The 22,843-nt window shown below is 39.4% G+C and overlaps 1 protein-coding gene across 1 annotated transcript in view; it reads left to right on the top strand.

The window, feature by feature from the left end:
- pdgfd (platelet derived growth factor d) overlaps positions 1-22,843 on the top strand; it is a 48,334-nt gene that overhangs the window by 14,125 nt on the left and 11,366 nt on the right. The window contains exons 2-4 of the mRNA XM_083887355.1: positions 14,080-14,269; positions 15,355-15,532; positions 22,144-22,203. Of these exons, the coding sequence (XP_083743481.1) occupies positions 14,080-14,269; positions 15,355-15,532; positions 22,144-22,203 (428 nt within the window). The remainder of the gene's footprint in view (positions 1-14,079; positions 14,270-15,354; positions 15,533-22,143; positions 22,204-22,843) is intronic.

The raw sequence follows: 22,843 nt of genomic DNA, 5'->3' as shown, positions 1-22,843 counted from the left end.
AGTATGTAATTGTGGCTGATGCCACTTACATTAAGTAGAATCTATTGTGCTTAATTGCATCGTTATTGAGGAAAATATGAACTTTACAGATACTGCTTTGTTGTGCAGTGAATGTGACATTTTATTTCTGTTTATGTCTAGGTTTTGTGCACTGTACAAGTGTTTTTGCTCACCACTTTAGGTGTCTCCATTCGTGCATCTATATTTTTGATATCCAAGCACTCATGCATTGGCTTGTGTGTGCACTGCCTCTTCATTTGTGTGTGATGGCTGCTAAAACTGCTCAGGCACAGCGTCTCCACTGACCTGTCCTGAGTGCTGACTCAGTGAGTGTTGCCCTCCGCCCCCCGCCCCCCCCCCCCCTCTGCATTATTCATATGGCTTAGCCAAGGTGTTAACAGGAGCACATCACAGCAGAGACAGAAGCATGCTAAGTAGGCTGGCACAAGACGAAGGAAGGCGAATGTAGTGACGTTAGCTTAGCAAGATACACAGATTAGCTTTTAGAAACATGAACAAAGCCATGTATTGTTCCCTATCGCACACAAATCAAATTGGACTTGAGGGTATAGTCTTGACAAATGAATGTGCATTGCAAATTTCAGTGTCGATGAACACTGTTTTTCAACTATCCAACACAATTTGTCCAAAATAATAAAAGAGGAAAAGGTAATGGTAATGACAAAAACTTGGTGTCTTTAGAAAGACGGAGGATTAAAAATATTAATAGGATCGTAATTATAGTCTGTTCAAACAAAATTCAACATCTGTTTAAACTTGGAAGCACTGACCTCTCCGGCTTAGTAAGCAGAGTGCAGCTCATCCCTTCTTCCTAATATGCATTAGGCTAATTGGGCCCCATCAACAGGTGTCGAGTCATAGATGCCTGAGAGGCACTCGCGAAAGCTAAGTGGATGCTAATACCAATCGAAATCCCCAAAGACCATCGAGACTAGCTGGTGACGATCTGAGGACCAGCTAAAAAGCTTAGTGCCAAAGGAAAAAGAAAAAGAAGAGCTCGTCACTGATGTTGCCTCTTGGTGTTTGCCCTTTGTTGCCTCGTAACTGAATTTGAGAAACAAGCAGGGGTTCTCTTTGCCTATTTAGGAGTGAAGCTTACACATGTTCTTTGGTGTAGCCTTCAGCCAACACACTACTCCATGCCTGCTTGAAAAGTCATTAGTTCAGCTCCAGATACGTCCTCACTACCCTGGCATTTTTCAAGCAAAAAAGAAGTTTGAAAACACTAAGTTTCCATTTTAAATGTATGAAGCTGTGTGTTTCAGTCTGCAAAGGATGGACTTTGAAAAGGATGATGCAGTTACCCACATTTGCTTCCTCATTGATTCTTATCTTATCGCAAAGTTAAAACGCTCGCTTATCACCAGAGCTTTCGAAAACCATACACAGGGTACCTGAATGGTCATGTGATACGTGTACATTTTCAGGTGTGTCAGTGTGGATGGAGATTTATTTCTGATGTGTAACTGACACACTTGTCTGGATGCAGATATGCCTTAGTGTGGATGTAGCCTTGCTGTCTTTATTGCTTTATTGTTTTGTCATTTATTTATTTTTCTCACCGTTCCCCTTTCAGTCTCCTCACCACTCTCCTTCTCTCTCAGTCATTGACTCTCTCCAACCATCTCATCCTTATTTTCAACTTTGTTCACCTCCATTTGTCCTTCATGTAGTTTTGTTTGTCTGGCTTTCTGCTCATCCTCTTACTTTCTGTCTTGTCTTTTTTTTTCTTTCTTTTTTTTTAAAGAGACCGGGTGAGCTCAGTAAACAGTGGTTAGCTCATGTCTGTGAATGTTTGTCTAACCTTCTCTGTCCGTGTCACAGCACACGCCTTTGTGTTGGCTTCAAAGGATAATACACATACACCAATTGGCCCTTTCAAACCTTCCAGAGTTCCTTTAAACTCAGGTTTGTGAGCAGACACATACGGTGCTTTTCCACTACACAGTCCAGGCACGACTCGACTCGGCATGTTGTTTTGTCTTTTCCATTAGAGATAGTACCCCATACTTTTTTAGTACCTGCTCTGGTGAGGTTCCATGCGAGCTGAGCTGATACTATACTATACATGATGTCGTCAGACCGTCGACCACTGATTGGTCGGAGTGTCGTCATTGGATGAGTGATGATTCTTGTGACGGCCGACACAAGAATAAAACCAAACAATGCCGAACTGTAGATCAGTTAAAAAGACTTCAAAATCGAAAACATGCGTTTATTTCAAGCATTTAGCAAGGAAATGTGTAAAACCTCAATATTATACAGTAGTGCAACTTCAAGTGCAGCTGATGTTGTTACAGTTGTTGATATGTCAGCGCACAGAGGGGGAGGTGACGTAAGTGATCGGTGACGCATGTTAATACCAGGTGTAAATGAATGTGTTGAAGAGCTACACGATTGCCTTTTGATCACAGAAAACGCATTCTAATGTCAGGTGTAAATGTGGCCTAAGATGCAGCTAATCAGATGTTTCAAGCCAAGTCTCGCACTGCTCCTTCAATCTATTAAAGGTCCCATATTATGCAAAATCAATGTTTTAATCATTTAAATCCTTATATTTGGGACTCTGGAGGTCCTATCAGTCGGCAAAATGTGAAAAAAGATGACTCACTCATGTTCCTTTCGTCCCTCCGTGATAAAACACGCAATTTTGACTTCCGCACTCACTGGGACGTCACAGTGCACTGAATTCCTGGAATTGTTTTCTTGCGGAGCTCCGCTTTGTCTGTAAAACACGCGAGAGTGCAACGGTATCAGAAAACCGGAAGTCTGCAAAAATAACTATTCTTGGCTCCACAGTGCAGCACAGAGTTCTACACAAACTTCCAGCCTCAGAGGATTTATCTGTCCAGTGGATACATGTTATATATGACGGCAATGTGCCTGCTAGAGCCTGCAAATTATCACTTTTCCAAATGCTAACTGCTGTTTGCTACCAGTAGCCTCTGTGGCTGATGTCATTTCCTGTCTCTTAATTTTCATTATATTTTTTATTCTTTTTTTTTTTAAGAGATACTACTAAACGGAGCGTTCTGAACAGGGCTGTTTTGGCAGGGTGATTGAACTGCTGTGGTGCTTCATCCTTATGGTATTTTGACCAGTAAGACAGTTACAGTAGTTGGTAGGAAGATGATAAACAAAGTTGTTGTTGTTGTTAAATACATATGAAAGATAACATGTTTTCCCATAAGTGATTCAAGCCAACTAGTTCTAACCCTTTTACACCTTTAAAACCTCCATTGAATTTAAAATGTGTAACAAGAAGAGCACCAAACCACCTTTGCAGTTGGAGGTACCCTGTCAACACTGTCTCTTTTATTTATTTATTTATCTTTTGTAATTATGATTGATGAGGAAAATGCTTTTTGGGCTGTAGAGGGAATTTAACTTGTAATGAGGATAAACCCCCATATCCCCAGCTCTTATAATACATCCATGCATTACTTGTCCTTGTGTTGACAATTAATGTGATTTAATTTTGAAAAAACGAAAAAAGTCACGCCTGTCTACACAAATAACAAATATGGCACCAGTCAGTACGGGTAGTTGGAGCCAAAATGTCCCAATTAGAATATAATCTGACTTAATAATTTACACCCATCCATCCATCTTTTGCCGCTTTATCCTCCACATGAGAGTCACAGGAACTTAATAATTTAAAAGTATAAACTAAAATATAAAATATTGTGTTTTCATAGCTAAAAATGACTTGACTGTAGTTGAAAAAGACACTTACTGGATTCTTATGCTTCATGCTCTTTAAACACATTTGAAAAATTATTCAGACGTTAAGTCATACTGCTGTTATCCCATGACAGCATGACCACATCTCTGTGGCCATTAAGCTAATGCAGCAGCTATGTTGTGTCCAACTGAAGGGACATAATGTGTGTGGCATGTTCTTTTCTCTAATTATATATGAAGATATGGGCCTTACAGCCCTCTATAATTCATGAATATGCACTGCCCAGCTGCCTCAGCACGTATGTAACTCTCAGTTGAATGCCTATGTGACCCACCTAATGCACTGGACACTCCCACACAGCCTTTATTTAGACATGCATTTCCCTCTTCATCAACATTTTGTTTGTTAGACTGGAGAATCACTATAAGGTCCCTCCTGTCTTTCAGTACCCTCTATATTAAGCCATCATCTCTATGCCAACGTGTTGCTCCGGCATAGCAATTCCCCACACTTTGACACAGAAACCGTAGCAATGGAAGTTTTAGCAGCAAAACATCCAAGACTTTCAAATGTGAGAAGCCACATTATGAATTGCTTACCATAAACTAAAACAAAAATACACTGCATTATATCATGATGTCAAGATAAAAATTGAAGAGGAGAGATGCAGGATGAGAGCATTGCTTATCAAAGCCGACATCCCCCGGCATGCAGTGTTCATCCCCAGGGTGTACGAATGTGTCCAGGGTTTATGCATCCATGGTTGTGCGAGCATGACGGACAAAATAGGAATCGTATTTAAAGATGATTTGTCATGAGAGAGTGACAAAACAACGGCACTTTGATAAGCAGCACACACACACACACACAGTGACCTTGAGCCAACATTTAGCCAGATGGAGAAGGCTTTGTTTATTTCTCATGAGTGCAAATGCTCTGAGGGTGTTTCCCGCATCAACAAGCTAACACAGCTCCACAATAACGCAGACCCAAAGTTGCTTATACACTCTCATATACAACCACTGTTACTCATTGGCAACACACAAGCACATACGTACTCACATAATGTTTAGTAGCTAATGCTCAGTTTTCCACTCTCACTTAACACACAATGATAAAACAGTTCAGCAGATAAGTGGGAATGACAGACAGTTGATTAAAATAATAATAATAATAATGACAATGATATTTTTTTATACCATCACTCTTTTTTAAAAGGTGCAGTGCATAACTTTAAAGGAGACATAATATTATTATACCTTATTTCACCAAGTTTAACTAGTTCCCTGGTGTCTTAATGAACATGTCTCTGACTTTGGCTTTGGTCAAAATACCATAAGGATGAAGCACCACAGCAGTTCAATCACCCTGACAAAACAGCCCTGTTCCGAACGCTCGGTTTAGTAGTATCTCTTTAGGTCCACCTTAAAAAAAAGTAAAACCAAACTTAAGGGATAGGAAATGATCAGCCACAGAGGCTACTGGGAGCTAACAGCAGTTAGCATTTGGAAAAGTGATCATTTGCAGTCTCTAGCAGGCACATTGCCGTCATATATAACATGTATCCACTGGACAGATAAATCCTCTGAGGCTGGAAGTTTGTGTAGAACTCTGTGCTGCACTGTGGAGCCAAGAATAGAACTTTCTACGGACTTCCGGTTTTTCGGATACTGTTGCCCTCGCCAGCACTCTGCACTAACCCTAATTCCAGGAATTTAGCGCATTGTGACGTCAACATCGCGTGTTTTATCACCTGTACTTAGACTGAGGAGGACCACAAAAACATGAGTGAGTCATCTTTCACACTTTGGCGACTGATAGGGCCTCCAGAGTCCCAAATATAAGGATTTAAATGATTAAAAAGTTGATTTTGCATAATATGTCCCCTTTAAAATATAAAAGAAAAATAATTTATATTTAAGAGTCATTCAAACTATTGCCAAATGTGTTCACTCAGTGCCAATTAAGCCTATCTACTTCCACATGAGTCTCTCTTGTGTTAATCGGTACAGTGGTGTATAGCGGTACTGACATAAGTTATGCACTGGAGCTTTTGTTGAGTCAAATATTTGTAAAGAATACTGGTAGAGCTACAGCTATGCTTATCATTTCATAAAATCAACAATTAAAAGTCTACTTAGATTGCCCTGTGTGAAAGTGACGCAACCTGCTAACTAATTAACATATCTGTTGGAACAGTGTAAAATGTATTTTGTGGCCATCCAAAATAATTGTCTGTATATGATCCCACATCCCAAACATAATTTTATTCCGTGCCAATGGCGGGAGCCTTTAGGAGACAGTGACGCATGATAAGATTACCATCTATTTTTAAAATCTCAAAGAACATCAGGTCCCAGTCCATCACAGTATTAAACACCTATTTTGCTTTACAGAAAGTAGGAACGCAAGTGAGAACAGCAGTTCTCTGAGGAGTTCTTTCTCACTACTGAAATTGAATGTATTACATGTGTCCTGTTAGCTGTTTATGATAATTAATTTTGAAAAGTTGAAAGTCAGATCACTGGAGACAGGAGATGTCAGACAGGGGGAATGACATTAATTTGTTGTAGCTAATGTCCAGTATGTCTCTGGGGTAAAATATATCATATGCAAACGTTCAGTCAAGGGAAACAAAACAGGGCTTGGTTTACAGAGTAGAGTGAGAGTAGTGACTTACTAACATATATAACTAGTATACTAGCCCTTTATTAGTAATCCTTACATATTTATAGCTTATTTTACCTCGATTATGACATGAATTAAGATTTTTCCTACATAAAATGTTAATATGTGCTTAATATTTACTAATAATGGGCTAGTATGCTACTTATATGCATGTTAGTAAGTACCTAGTTAATGGTGAATATGTGTTCCCAATAAAGTGTTTTAAAATCAAATATATTTTTTGCTGGACATGCTGTTGCTAGAGAAACGAGTGAAAAGAGTGTTTCTCCTGAAAAGGACAGAGGTTCAGGGTGAAGAGCGGAAGCGCCAGCGACTCATATGATGTTGAAACTATTGCCTGAAAGTTAAAAACAGTTGAAGTGTTGAATTAAGCAATTTCTTCGACTTCAGTACTTTCTCAGCAGAGAGAATTTTACAGGCTGATGCATGCTGGTTGCTGGGTGATTCAAGTGTGATTGGCACTTGGATCAGAAATAGATCTCAAAACCAGGAAGAACATCACACCCTGGTGCTGGAGGTGGGAGAGCTGAGTTTAATTAGTGATATGATTTACCCACACACATCTATGCAAATACATATAAAATGAAAAACTTTTTTTTTTTTTTTTCTTGGAGCCAGGCACATCCGCAGACCGTCTCGCACACACATCACACATAAAATGAGTCACGAAGCAACATTGTCTTGGTTGTTTAAGCGTCAGATCAGGAGGCTGAAAGCTTGATTACCAGTGTCAGACGCTGCGTGAACAACTGTGTATAGGAGTATTTAAATCTGAGTGTGAGTCAGACTGTCAGTGATATTATCAGCACTGATGACATCAACCCATTTCCCAGGAAACACAAGAGTTTTTTGCTAAGTTTGAAAGAGAGAAATCTTATGTAACTGGAGTACAAACAGTTAAAGGGACACTGTGTAGTATTTATGGGTTTATATGACCCAAAATCCACTTTTGTATACATATTGTGTGCTCCTGCATTGTCTAGTCGCTGTATAATATTCTTTGTTATTTTATGACTTTTTGAAGCACTACGAAAATGAAACAAAGAATATTATACAGCGACTAGACAATGCAGGAGCACATAATATGTATAAAAAAGTGGATTTTGGGTCATATAAACCCATAAATACTACATAGTGTCCCTTTAAGTAAAAAAAAAAGTACATTTTAAAGAAAGACTGGTGAAGATGACAGTCTAGTTGGACTGCATTTAGAGACGATCTTGGCTGAAACTGTTTGTGAGAATTTTTACACATCGTCCTACTTCTGCCCACGATTGAAAGAATGTTCCTAATTACAGCAAGAATTTCCTTTATAAAGTCACATGATCATTGTTCCTTATGGATTTTTATTCTAAACAAACTCATTTCAATCTAATAAAACACAGGTTATCCACAAATGATGTAACAATCAGAGAGAGATCATTATATTTAAAATATAAAGTTAAAGATACAAACTAGATGCTACACCATCCACCTTAAATAAAGGTGATAGAGTAAGGGCGAGTCACAGAGACACATTGAAACTTAATCTGATGTCATATTTGGAGGCAACTTACAGGAAAAGCATGCATCATCTGTAATTCTAGCTCCTATAGATCCGATAAACAAGTGCGTATTCTTTCATTTTGTCATTAAGTCATGTAGATATACCGTTAAATAAAGGTGGGTGGAAGTTGAATCACAATATTGTGATCGTTTTTAACATTTAAAAGTTTTTTTCACCAAGCTAGTACCATGTCATGATTTCCCCCCCCAGAAATCATGACATGGTACTAGCTTGGTGAACAGAAATTCGTGGCAGTTGATAATTCACCTCAAAAGTATTGGAAGCTCTGTTTATCAGTGTGAGCCACAATCTTTTTACAGTTTAATTCGAAGCGTGTTAATTAAAAGACTCCCATTAAGTGCTGTGTCTATTCATTTTTATTTGATTTACTTATAGTGAACACTAAAATAAACACTTTATTTTCATACTTGGCCTTGTTGTATTTATTTCATCATTAACAGGGGAAGCTAAATGTAGAGGTTACTTTAAAAAATATTCTGTTGTACATGTAAGGTGCCACAATCCTTTTCAAGTTCGATAAATGTCTGACTGACTTAGGGACATGATGCGCATTGATTTGGAAATGTGACTTATTGGTTATTGGTTATATATCAAGAAATGTATCATTATACTTTGGTTAAAGGGAAAATCTCAACTATTAATACTATCAAATTGCACCATATTGTAGAATTACAATAGAAATCAAAATGACATCCAAGTATTGTGACACAATTGAGGGGTGAAGGACTAGAGCGTGTTGACGATCTCCATTGCTCAGACGCATCCGTTATTTTTTCTTCTTCAGCCTAATCAGACTATTTGCCTGTCTGCTTCATGAGTGATTTCTCATTTCCTATTTGATTCAGAGTGCAGTGGGAATCCATGGCTGAAAACTAAAACAAAATGGAGGAGTTAACAAGTACTCCACATCCGTTATATGGAATCGATTTGGCTTTTCTCCGAACAAGGTTAGCACAGGCAAGGTTCACATGTAGGATAGCAACACAACAAATCTCAACCACAGTGCAATCTTAAACAATATGCTGAGAGTGAACAACAGGTACATTTTGACCAAAACAAACCAGATATTTGATAAAGGCAGTCTGTATGAGAAGACTAGTGAGCAAACGAAAGAAGTAACTGAAGCGGTTTTCTTTTACCTGGCAAAAGTCTACACTGGTTGAGTTTAGCAAAACAGTTGTGTACTTCAAGTCTTAAGTATGTCAATGTTCAGTGTACTTGGCAAACTTACACAAACTGATTCAAAAATCAGTTTATGTTCAGAAATTTTCTTTGGCATAAATGCTGTTTTTTTTTTTGTTTTTTTATCATTCAGGGCTGTTTTTATATACGGAAATAGTTTGGTTGCACTGTTCAGTAACTTGCAAAATATATATCAATAGTTAAAGGAAGCCTTAGCATTTCTGTACTGCACTGTTTATGCCACTGTGTCAACAACAAACAGTATTTGTAAGATTCTTAGGGTTCCTGCTCTGTCCTGACTCCACTCCACAGCCATAGCCTCACACATACCAACAAAGCAATCTGATAAAATGTAGCTGCCACTTTGCAGCACTGTCAATTCTCTGAACTGAATCTTTAACAGAAACATCTCTTCTTATGATTGCCGCATTTGCATGAATTTGCAATAGAGTCACTGGCATCACTGCATGATTTATAGTAAGGTCAATGGTGTGACTGAGGAGCAGCATCCAAAAGAGGCCGGTGGTACTCAAGCGTATTTGCATATTTTCTCATTTTGAAGTCTTAATGCCTTCCATCTTTCACCCACTCTCTCCACTTTCTCCATAAAAGAGGCACGTGCTTGTGTGCACATAAATGCTTATCCATGTTACAGTAAATGCACATTCATACATGCACTCGGACATACAGTACACAGATAAGCAATAACGCATACAAAACAGAACAGTAGTCGACCGTTGTTGTTGTGCACAAGGGATAAGTATCGCCATTAAAACTTACATCCGTCTTTATGCGAATGAACACCCTGACGTTTAATGCATCCGTTCATTGGGAAAAGCGAGTAGCCTACTTTATGTTCAGTCATCAACAACCAAAGCTATAGCTTTTTGTAAATATTTAATCTACATGGCCATAAAACTTTCCTGGAACAAACAACTGCAGGATGCCCAGTGTGTCCCTTTTCCCAGCTGAATACAGGAGCTGGCTTTCAAATTAGTTTGTCTATTGAAGTCTGAAAAGATCTCTGCCCACTGATAAATGCATTTAATGCAACAAATGTAAGACAAGGCAAGGCATCGTTACTTCTTAAGCACATTTCAACTGAAGGGCAATTTAAAGTGCTATTAAAGAAAATAGAAAAGACGGTACAAATAGGAAAAGAGTTTCACTTTTCCTTTTATGATCACGGAAGTTAATAATAGAAGAGAGGAATCACTGAAACTGATTTATATTAGTAATGTTTGAACAATTAATCAAGCCAAATTTTCTTTTTATATTCAGGAGCGGCGATATTATTGTCCTGGCATCTGACAATTTTGTTTTCAGAAATTTGATTAATTCTGCTAGAGAAGTAAATCTTTATTTTCTGTCGTGTGACCAGGATGCGAGTGAGGGCTGGAATCCTCTTCCACGCATTTGGAGCATTATGCTTTTTGAGTGGCTCATTACAGCTGGGTGGTAAAGGCGTCAGAAGACTGAATCAGAGAGATCAGAGTTGGAGTTCTACGTTGTAATATAGTACTGGCCACAAAAGTCAAACCATCCCTAACACACACACACACGCACAGAGGGCAAGTGTGTGTGTGTGTGTCTACCATTCCCCAGGCACCTTAGTGGGTGAAAGTTCCTGACACATAAGCACTTTTATGACTGAATGGACCTATGCAGCCAGGCTTCTGACCAGCAGAGTGGAAGAAGCCCATTACAAACAAAACATGGCCCATTACACACACAAACACCCACACAGATGCACACACACATTATTCACACAAGCATAAATACCCATAACCACAAGCACGCACTCTCTCACACACACACGCATAAATGCAGACGCACACAAACTGAGGTACCGTGTTAATTGCTGCAGCCACAATTAGCAGGGGGTGAGTGTGCCAAAGACCGCTGAATGACCGATGAGACAGAATTACTGACTGAAGCAGTGAGGGGGCACATAAAGTGAGGCAGAAATGAGATGAGACAGCAGGAGGAATTAAGGGAAGTTTGCTGCAAGGTGGTGGAGGAAAAGGCCAAAGCTTCATCATCATCTCTGCTGGGTGCAGGTCACAGGGCCTTGATTATGCATTCAGCCCTGTGGCAAGAAAAAAACACAAACCCCTCAGAAATGATCGCCCTGTCAGCCTACTTCAGCACATAGCCTGACCTTTGAGTAAACATGTGTGTTTGTGTGTGCTTGCAAGTCTTTCTATGGTTGTTCAGCTGTAGCTGTTGATCTGATAGGATCCAATCCGATTGAACACCATTACAAAAACATTCTGACTGATCCAAGCACCTGCAAAGGGTTATTTTGGGATAAATCATTTAAGGTCAGATGTAAGGATTGGGGACGTCAGCGAGTATCCTAGAACTACAGCGTGGCCAACATGTATGTGTAAAGGCCCTGGTATACTTCTGCGCACAGCAAAGCAAAAAGTGTGTTGGATGCACATGGAGAGCACATGCACAAACTGATCTTCCGCCCCACCTGTAGGTGGAGTATAAGGCCCGCTCACCAAGCACAAAAAACATTTTGAAGTATTCGCCAAGGATTGTCATCTGAGAGTCTTACTGTGAGCAATAAAAGCTGCAGTGTGTAACTTGTGTTGTTGTGTTGATGGTATTCTGCCTATTATCTGCCTCTATGATCAGAACTGGCCGATAGACCTGAGGTTCAAGGTGTTTGACTCCCTTCCAGAAGTGAAACACGCAACAAATAATAATAAGAAATAGCAACAATAGTTATAAAGAATGATTTACCAGGCTAAGGGCAGATGGGGGTAAATGACAAAAGACGAAGGCAGAGTTTGTGTATACAGTGGCAGTGCAGGGGCAGATGGGGGGCATTAAACTGCTGAACAGTAGAATTTGCATATGAAACCTTTCATGGCTGCTTCTTCACTTGACTAGCGCAATTGTGTTGTTATTGTGACCAGTCAAAGGATCTTGATATGTATCAACTGCCAGGTGGATGGATTATTGTAATAAATGCGTTTTCATTTGGAGAGAAATAAGCCCTTTGTTTGCATTATATGAAATCTTGTCTCTTTCACTTTAATCCATGGATTATGGGAGCAAAAGCAAAAGTGTTAATATTAAAAGTGTTAATATTTTTGATGAGTTATCGGTATTTATGAGCCTTTACTGTACTTTAAACACAACTTTTGAAAGTACCAAAAAGTTACAATATTATTATTTGTCATATTTTCTCTCTAGATACATGTTTCAGGTCTGTACATGTAGATGTTAGAGCATGCGTGTGCATGCCCACTCATGTGATTTTTGTGATGAGCTACAAAAGACTGTGTGTGTCTACTAATCCATGCACTGTTCTGTTCATATCATGCACACTTTTCTGTGTAGACAAGTTGTCCACCGTTTATTACTGCAACACTTTGATGTCAGTTAAAGGGCAACCATTGTTCTGTCTGGCTGCCATAAAACTGGGTGTGGTTTTTAAAGTTCACTCAAAATCTCATTTGACCTAAATTGTAGTCCATTTTCTGCCTGTGCTGTTCATGTTCGTGCAAAGGAGGAAATGTTTTTGTTGACCTTTTGACATTGTTTCTTGAAGCAGTTTCTGGCCACAGTATCCATTTGAACAGAAATATCAAAAGCGTTCAACAGACTTACAGCCAAGCATTAGTTAAACTGGACTCACGTCTACTGAATCATCATAGATAGTTAACCTTGTATTCAAGGATTTGCAGCAGGCACTAAACTTTGATGAAGAAACTAGAAACAGGGGGAAATCACCCCATGTCTTGTGTCAAAAGAAATCTACCACAGGTCCCCAAATACCACATCTAAAACTTCAATTGAAGGCAGTTAGGGTAGTTTTCACCCTGTTTTTTCCAGTTTTATGCTCAGCATACTCACTTGTTTCTGACTGAAAGTTAAAACTGACGCATATGAGATTGGCATCACCTTCATTTCTCAGTAAGAAATGTCAGTGTAGCTCTAAAGCTGACATGCTATCCAGCTGAGGTAGGCTCTTGGATGCGTTTGCCTACAAGCTTTATAAGCCATGTCCTTTTTGGAGGTCAGTGGCAGGAAAAGCTGTTCAAAATGGTTGTACTTAGCCTCTTAATGAACCATGGGAGTAATATGGACAAAACATGCAACAGACCAATCAAAGTGCCATCTCCTATTTCCATCAAAAGCCAGGTGCTCTTGACCTTGGAGTATTTGCTATTATCATGGTGTTGTTTTCAGGCTTTGTGGACAAGCAGACCATCAGTGTGTAAGAGCTTATGTTGATAACGCTACTACTACTAAATAACTTGGGCGCCGAGGTGTCTGAGACTTAGGCCCCACCCACTTTACTCTTTTCATATGCTCCAAATATGCCTGCGGAACCCCAAAAATAAATTTGAAGTTTGGCTACATTTTCCTTTGAAAACTGCATTTAATACTGGATGAGCAGAAACAGAAATCTTAGAGCATAATGATGGAGTTCTTGATGGTTTTTTAACGGCCACAACTTGACTATCAGCTGTAAATAAAAACGCTACCACCTTGTTGTTGTTCTCATAACAGAAATCCTTCTTCTTATTTTTCCACCATTATAGTTTCTCATTGGTAATGTGTTTTTAACTATACACAAACAGCAGCAGAAAACATAATGCTGCTTACTGCTTCATGTGTTTGCACTGCACTGTGTATTTCCAGTGTAGCAGATGTAGTACATGTTAGTATGGATGCAGATTACTTATAAAGATTTTGTTTGGGAAAAATGCCATTTACAAATTAAAACACAGTTGTAGCCTTACAAAGACACTTGCATCACTCTCTTTACCACTTTGTCTCTTGTGTTTTGCATGTAGATTTGCATTTTGTGTGCACGTCTGTGAACAAATCTGCGTTGCTTGTTCTTGTTTATAACTTGACTAACTAACCGATTAGTTGTGATCACTAACAGTCAGCAATCACCTCACCACAGACGTGTACCACAAAGAGGAAAACATCACGGTAACGCAGATGGGTGGAGCCATCCACAGCCCACGCTACCCTAACTATTACCCGCGCAACCTGCTGTTGTCATGGAAACTGCTGTCACCACCAGGGAGCTGCATTCACCTGGAGTTTGATGGGCACTTCGGCCTGGAGGAGGCAGATAATGGAGTGTGCAGGTAAAACATGAGTTGAAGAAATGCAGACCCAAAAAAAAAAAGCAAATGAAAAAAATGGAGATGAGAGCACTGGAGCAGGAGACATAAAAATAATTTAACAAAAGCTGAAGGACAATACCTGCATGAAAAAGACAGAATAGAGATAAAGTGTGTAAAGAGGAGGACATACTATTGAACAACAAATAGCTATAAGGAACAGACAGCTGATGAGAATTACAGTGATTTAAGAGTGAGACAAGAATGATGGTAACAGTTTGGAGAAAAAGAGATGGAAAATTCATTGAGTAAAATTCCCAAGTTGAAAGGAAGCAGCAGTAAAATATGTGAAATGATTTGATGTCAGCAGCACATTAACAAATCAACAATAAACTCTGATGAGAAGGATGCAAGAGAAAATAACATGAAAAGGTGCAGGGTGGTGGAATCACTTTAAGAGATTGATAGTTGATGTTTGCCTTCTTGGCAAGAAGTGTTAGAAGTTTGTCCTTGAGGGTTGAGGGGAGAAAACAGACTTTTTAATCACCATATGCAACTCTGCTGTCTTTGTAAGCACTTTCTGAAAAATACGAGAGCGAAACAGCAGGTGAGGAAGAGAGAGCAGAGAACTGAAAGGGTAGGAAAGGGGAGAAAGAAGCTTTACATGCCTTTTCAGATTGATTGGGCCTGTGTGTTTGATGGATGCAGTTACTAATCGACTGGGCTGCTGATTGCTGGACCGTTTCAACAAAGTTCACATAACTTGCAGTAATTTAGAAGGGTGGCCTGGTGGCTTGAAAGGTTATTATAACGTTGTCTTAAGATCATGTCAGTTAGGTAAAATCCCTGTTTATAAAAGCAGGTTTTGTTTGTCATGCCAGTGTCATGACTGTAGGGTTAGGGTAGCCCACAAGTGACATTATTTGCTATAACATTTGACACCGGAAACTTGGTAGTAAGATGACATCACAGTAACTCCAATGCTTATTCCTAACTGCTCTTCCTTCCTTTAATGAGGGGCATATATATATTATTCATTTTATCTTTTGTCTTCTACTTATTCACCCTCCCATGCATTCATCAGCCACTCCATCTCTTTATCTCTCCAGGTATGACTTTGTTGAGGTGGAGGACCAATCAGAGACGAGCACCATCATCTGGGGTCGCTGGTGTGGACAGAAAGCTCCACCGAGTCTCAACTCCAAAACCAACACGCTCAGAGTCACCTTCAAGTCTGATGATTACTTTGTTGCAAAGCCAGGATTCAAAATTTACTACTCACTTCTGGTGAGAGACTCGCATGTGCAGACACACACACACACACACACACACACACACACTGACACACACACACACACACACACACACAGATATAACGCTGAATCACAAGCTGTTATTTAGAACAGGACAATGACGTTTTTTGTGTGACATCAGGTTCAGCCTGAATGCTGCTGCAGTGTTCCAGGTGAAATACTTCTTTCAACCTATTACCTTCACTTGACAATAAAGGAGAGATATGGTAAGATGAGGAAATAAATTTAGAGGAAGGGGGAGGAGGAGGATTTAGTAACATGGTCAGTACAATGCCAAAGTATATTAGCCCGCTGTTCTTTCCTCGCACGTCCACTCAACAGTAAAGGAGAGATGGAAGGATAGGGTAGATGGAGGGAGGGGTTATTTTAAAGGCTGCCAAATGAACAGATAAGGAGATTAGCTTTGTCACTCTGTCAGAAAGAACGGAGAAGTAAAAGAGGGACTCTGATTTGAAGATGTTCTACTGCCCCATAATCCAAGGGGAAATGAGAAGAGAGAGAGAGAAAGTGGCATTTAAACGTAAATGTTCCGTGGCTGTTCTTTTATGAGTACAGATTAGGGCTGTCAATTTCCCTCTATAAGCCCATTCAAATTCCTTACCTTATTATTTTGTTATATTCAAATTATATACGAATTTGGAATACATTTGTTGATAAATTTTACCTTATTATTATGTGGTTGTTGTATGTTCTGTCCACTGGGCCATGCATGGGACACTGACGGCGTTAATATAATTAGCGAGTGTGTCGCAGATGCATCTGGCAATGTTTTCGGCAGTGTGGCTTTCCTTGAGCTTCGGTCGTTTTTAGAATTATATCTATGTCTATGAAATGTGCGGTGAGTGACTGTTACATAATGCCTCCGTGGCAACTCTGTCGGTGATGGGCACACGACTAAAAATTGTAAACCTTGGCTCAAGCTCTTGGATGAAGTCTTTGAAACCGAACCCGAGATGTTTCAAATAAAGCGTACCAGTTTGTCCGTAATATCATTCCGACAGGCCGCTGTACACCCCCGCGATGTGGAGGGAGGCAAAAAATATGTAATTCTTGCCTGCTCTCACTTAAATTTGGCTAGTTTGCCACGGTTCGCCATGGTTTCAGACTGAACATGAGATTGTTGTGATTCAGAAAATGTTATAGTTCTGTAAGGGTCGTACGTGACCAAAGCATTTTGTTTTTCACACGTGGATAGCCACGTGTTTTAAAAAAAAAAAAAGAAAGAAATACACATTCCTCCTGCTCCGGGCACTAGGCCCGGTACATCCGGTTGCGTACATTGAACAGCAGAAGAAGAAGAACGTCCGTTGTGGAAGTGTTTCACTAGCGAGGGGCTGACAAGAGATTTCTATCGGCTCATTTACAGCAACTAGGAGGTTTTTGACCATAAAAACAAGTTAATGTATGTAAGTAGACTTCCATAACTCACATATATGTGCAATAGGACCACTCTATGGGAGCTTTAATATTCAAATTATATTCGACTCCCGAAATTCATTCCAACAGTCCTAGTACAGAGTAGTGATAGAGTGGAAGAAACCCATCATCACAGACAGGCTTGAACTGGTGGCATCGCTTATTATCTGATTACAAAAAAAAAAATGGTATGAGCACAGATGGAGTAAAGGGCAAGACAGAGAGAAAGCGAGAAAAAGATTCTGCTTTTGCAGACAATCTTTCACTTTCATAGAGTCAGTGTGATATTATGTGATTTTTAATGATAAGGTGCAAAGACCATAGCCAACCGTAAATGTGTCAGTCAGTACCCGCTAACTTTCCTTTCTGTTTGTCTTTGGATTTCAACCCAAAACTGTTACCCTGTTAGAAATATATAAATAAATGACATAAAAGAAAATTCAGTATTCTGTATGTACTATGTCAATTGCAGTAAAAGTCTAAATGTTCTTATTTATTATAGTTAAGAAATCTCTTTACCTTAAAAACCCACACCAAATCTAAGTATTGCAGCGGGTTTTTGCAATATATAAAGTGTTGCACGCAAGGACGCAGTCATTTCAGTAAAAAAACCAAAATTTTGAGCCAAATTAGTTGTATAAGGATTAACCACAACTATAATGGTGTAAAATGGAAATAATTTACCACCCTCCTTCCCATGTTTCTGTGGGACTCTTTCTGTCCATGCCAAAACAAGTCGAGTTCATTTTATTTTGTATTCTTTTACTCTATCTTTGTGATATTTTTTGTCTGGTCAATCAACTTTTCTGTACATTTAAAAACAGAAAAACACTTGAGGCTTATCCTGTTTGATCAGTTCCCCATTTCTCACACAGCTACTGTGTTTGTGTCCTTACATCACACAGAAAGAGGAAGAGCGCTTCCCTTCAGCTGCACTGGAGCTGTGTGTGTGTGCGGCTTAATTTAGCAGGTATAATTTGTTATCCCCAGACCTGTCGAAAAGATAAGAGGTAGGAGGAGAGGAAGCAGAGAGAGGAAAGGAAGAAGCGAGAGAGAGAGAGCGCGAAAAAGAGGAGAAACGGCATTGGAAGTGGAGAACAGGTGTCTGAGATGGTATCAGCGTGTCAGCTAATGACTAAAACAACCTGGACTGAGAGACAGAGACATTTGTGAGGCAGCGAGGACGAGATAAAATGAAAAGCAGTGTTAGTGCGAGAGAGAGAGAGAGAGAGAAATATGTAGAAAGGAAAAAGGACTGAAGATGCCGTCATGTTCAAACCTTGTATCACAACTGTACCTTTCTAATCACAGCTTTGCACAAGATTTTGGAGTTAGTTCCTAATAAGCTAAATTTGACCCACATTAAGGTCAAGTAAGATTTATATTATATTCAAGGCTTATTGGGTCTGAACAGTCTCATTCTGTTGTCTGAGTGGATCCATACATCTTCAGCAAAATAAATAAATAAACAAGAGACAATAGAAGCAGATGGAAATCAGATTGTTCAAGATTGTTTTACAACCTCCCAAGGACGCAAAAGATTCAAACCAATTAGATTATAAAAAGGTGTAAATGCATCAATCTCTCCAAACGCAATATTTTCTCTTCCCAAGTGTAGGTGAAATGGCCTCTTACACTGCATCTCCTTGGTCTTTATGGAAATGGAAAAGTGCTTTTTGAAGTTTTTTTTTTTTTTTTTTTTTTTTTAAACATCCAGAAATTCAACAAACTGTTGACATTTATCTAATCTGTGACAACAAGCACATGAAACACCGTGGTTTAGCAACAAGTGTTTTAAATGTTAGCGTAAGGCTTCCAGGAGCAGCTTCAAGTCGCTCACAAAATTTTAGGAACTCAGACTTCCTTTTATGAGAATTATTTTTCCGTGTCTTTTCTGCCATGTCTTGGCTGTGTTGTCTGAGATCACGTCAGTGACAGTAATGTGTTTTGAGTGGGCATTCCTGGGAAGTGCTGCTAATCCAGGTGCAGTTGGGGTAAGACAAGTGATCCAGGAATGTGACCCAGATTGTTTCCCAGAATCTCCGTTCTGAGTCACCAAACATGTGTGCTGCCTACAGAGTATGGTACTTGTGGATGATTGTGTGTATTTTTATGAGGCACAATTCTAGTTTAAAGTGATCTTATCGCAAAGAGTTCCTCAACATGGTTGGCTCTTACCACGTCCAAAGGCCAGTTTGAGGGAAAAGACTCTGAATTAAGCTTAGAATGATCACTTTTTTAATGATGGCCTCCGAGGAACCTTAATAAAACTGATATATTTATAGAAATACAAGACCTGAACGATCACAGTAAATCTACTGAGTTAGAGGAGAGGGAGCTTTTGGCGCTACCTAAAAAATTAGCTTTGAGTCAAACAGATGAGATGGCATAAATGCAGCTCCTGTGATTTATCTATTTATAACTGAAATGTCCTCTGGCTGTAAGGGAGATACCCAGTCATGCGAGGTAAAAGTCGACAGGGAATTGCTGTTGCCGTCCTCACTTTATACCACACACTTAATCCTCAGCCGCTCCACTGTCGCACTGTACAAAATGGAGGTTGAAAAGGGCAGGTCCCTGGTGTGTCCTCGCCACAAGACTGCTACTGTAAATAAGAATCTGCTTCCTAACCACAGTGATATTGCCTGAAATATTACTTGTACCTTCGATGATAAATATTTCTTCATAAATTACATAAAAATGCGTATGCCTAAACAATTCATCTTCAAGAAGAGCAACTTGACAAGCTCGCCTTATATTTCCTCTTGACTTCATATACATTTACATGGAATTTCATTACGTGGTGTGGAATCTACATAGTTTGCATGTTATATTTAAAATTATGAACCTAAATTGTGAACCATGTACCTTTGTTTTCCCAGACCTGTCACACTAACTTACAAGACCCCCGTCAAGACCTTTCTGTACCGTTTCTACATGTTCACACTTGATACATCAGCAAAGAGCAGCATGAATGTGCTTCGCTATCGCTGACCAGAATTTAAATTTAATTTCCCCTCACAGACGCAGGGTGACGAATGAATACAGATATGTTTGAACTCAATCCTTATGACATGGACTGCAAAAAGGCAGCATGAACATTAGCTGCCTCAGCAGTTAAAGGCAATTTACCATATTTTCTGTCCAAAATAAGTAAACCAACAAACATTTACATGCATTTTTGAAGTTTAATATACATTATACAGGGGTTCATCAGTGATGATACTGCAAAAATTAACGAGGGGTGAGCGTTGATTCTGTGGCATGTGACTTCAGTCTGCGTGCTGAGGTTACTACAAGTTGTGATTTCTGTATGTCTTTTCCAAGCCCTATCAAGTGGCCCAGATGGGCTTAACATGAAGAATTTAACCTTAAAAGGAGATGAGAGTAGGAATCTGTAAACATGAGTTTAGTCTCACTCTTTCTCACACACAGACACACACACACTGTCTCACTTACAGGAAACCTTCTGACCTCATTGACAGCTGGGTTGGGTGTGAATTTGTGTGTATGAGCACATTTATCCACAGTCAGGCTTTGATGTCAACTCTATTACATTCATGAACACACACCCACTGTCTCTCACACACACACACAGACTAAGACAAAGGGAGGGCACCATGTCTTTGAAGTATGGTTGAGACAGATTTACTGTTCCATTTGCGTAGAGATGGTATTTTAGACTCTTCCAGGAGAGGGATTTAATATCTTCTGTGTGTGTGTGCACGCTAAAAGAAAAATGTGTGCATGTGTGCCAAATATGTCAGTCTGATAGGTGTTTATCACCTTAACATGCTCTGACCAGTTTGATTTCTTTTACACACACACACACACACACGCACATGACCAGCCTTCATGGAGATTCTTTTTAAATGTTGCTGACATAATGACAGTTCATCAGTTAGCGAGACAGACACCTGAATATCTTGGATAACCTTTACAAGTGAAGCAAATGTCAACACTCTGCCCCATGTAGTACACGTTTAAAGTCACTGTGAAGGCAAACGGAACACATTCATGCACACAGTCGCACACAGAAGTGTTTGTCATTGAAAGCCTGACTTGCTGTCGCATCTGATCATCTTTTTAATCTAATCTAAGTTTTTTTTACTGAAGTTGCTATACTGCAACAATCACTTACAGCAACCCTAAGTCAGAGAAAATAATGATTATCATAGACGTCTAATAATAATAATAATAACATTTATATAGCTTTTTTTTTTTTTAAATGTTGCAAGCCAAGTCAAGTAAAATGAATTTATATACCCTGACATCACACACAGTTTGTCTCAAAGACACTGAATGGAAGCCGAGCTGTTTTTACAGTACGAGAAGATATATCTGTAAATAATCTGCGAAAAGCTGGAAGGAGATGTATTTTTTATTTTTTTTTAAATAGACCCAAGGGAAGGAGTTGCAGTGAGAAAAGGATTGGACCCAGGATATATCCCTGAGGCACAACAAGGGTAAGAAGAGAAGTGGCTAAGGAATATTGACCCAGATGAACAGAGAAAGCAGCATAGTTCTTAGCATTGTTGCATGCTTTCCCCATGGGTTTCCTCTGGGTTCTCCAGTTCTCCTCACAGTCCAAAAACATACAGAAGTTAATTAGACTCCATAGGTGTGAGCGTGTGAGGCATAATGGTAGTTCCTCCGTGTGCGTTAGCCCTGGGATGGACTGGCAACCTGTCCAGGGTGAACCCCCCACTTTCACCATAACGTCAGCTGGGATTGACAGCCTACTGTGGAGGATAAAGCAGTCGACAGTGGATGGATGGATGGATAAACAGAGAAGCTTCTATTTGATAAATAGGACGTGAACCAATTAAGGGCTGCTCAAGGCGAGACAAACAAATGCTGTGATCCAATGTATCAAAGGCAGCAGTTAATCCAAGAACAACAAGACAGAGCAGCATCTCCATCTGTCATCTGGAGTACTAGTTAGATATGTCTAACAATTTGAATCACTTTTCTGCCTTCCATGTTATTCTATGCTATGTGTTTTAATCCATGTTGGCTGAAATATTAAAGGCACAAAAACATCATGACGGACATTAAAAAACACTTAAACCTAATATGACTTTTCTCCTCATGGATATATTTCCTTATCCGTTACCTGCTGAAATGATCGATTGTTTGATTGATTATTTCTGCCTTGCATTTCCACAGTATGATGCTCCTTTACCTGCAGCCCAAAACAACTGGGAAGCTGTCACTACGCTCATGTTGGTAAGTCACGTGCTCACACACACACACACACACACGGTCCATATGGTTACATGGGCCAGCACACATCCATTCAGAATATACTCATTCATGCATGCACAGTATTCATTATGTATGAAGCTTGAGATACAATAATGACATGCTTCCTTTGACTAATGATTTTATAAGTACGTGTAATCAGTGTAATTTCTGTGTGCAGGCTTTTGGGTTTAGTGACATATTGTATGTGATCATAATAATTAGCATGTGCTGGGCTGCATAACTCTTCTCCACATCAGTAAATTATGGTTATACTCTATGTATGTGGGTGTTTTTGCATATGTACTGTAATGTATATATGGGTATGTCACTGCTAGTGCAGATGGAATCTACTCATGGCTTGTCATGGCCTCCTTTACTTAATATCCAATTCTGTGATGTGGTTGTCTTTCAACTCATTTGTGGTTATTAAAGGTAACACTTAACATTTTAGTACAGTGAAAGTAAGGTAATAATCAGGCAATAATATGTAATAACTCGTCAATAAAATAGCAAAAGGTGCATAAGAGATACAAACGGATGATCCGTTTCAGCTTTATCTCATGGTAATTATTTCTCATTCACAAACATTTAATGTGAAGGCATTACACTGATGGCAGCTTAT

The sequence above is a fragment of the Microchirus variegatus genome (assembly GCF_963457635.1).
Source record: "Microchirus variegatus genome assembly, chromosome: 3".
NCBI lineage: Eukaryota > Metazoa > Chordata > Actinopteri > Pleuronectiformes > Soleidae > Microchirus > Microchirus variegatus.
Note: the sequence above shows the minus strand (reverse complement) of the source record. Positions and strands in the feature narration are given on the sequence as shown.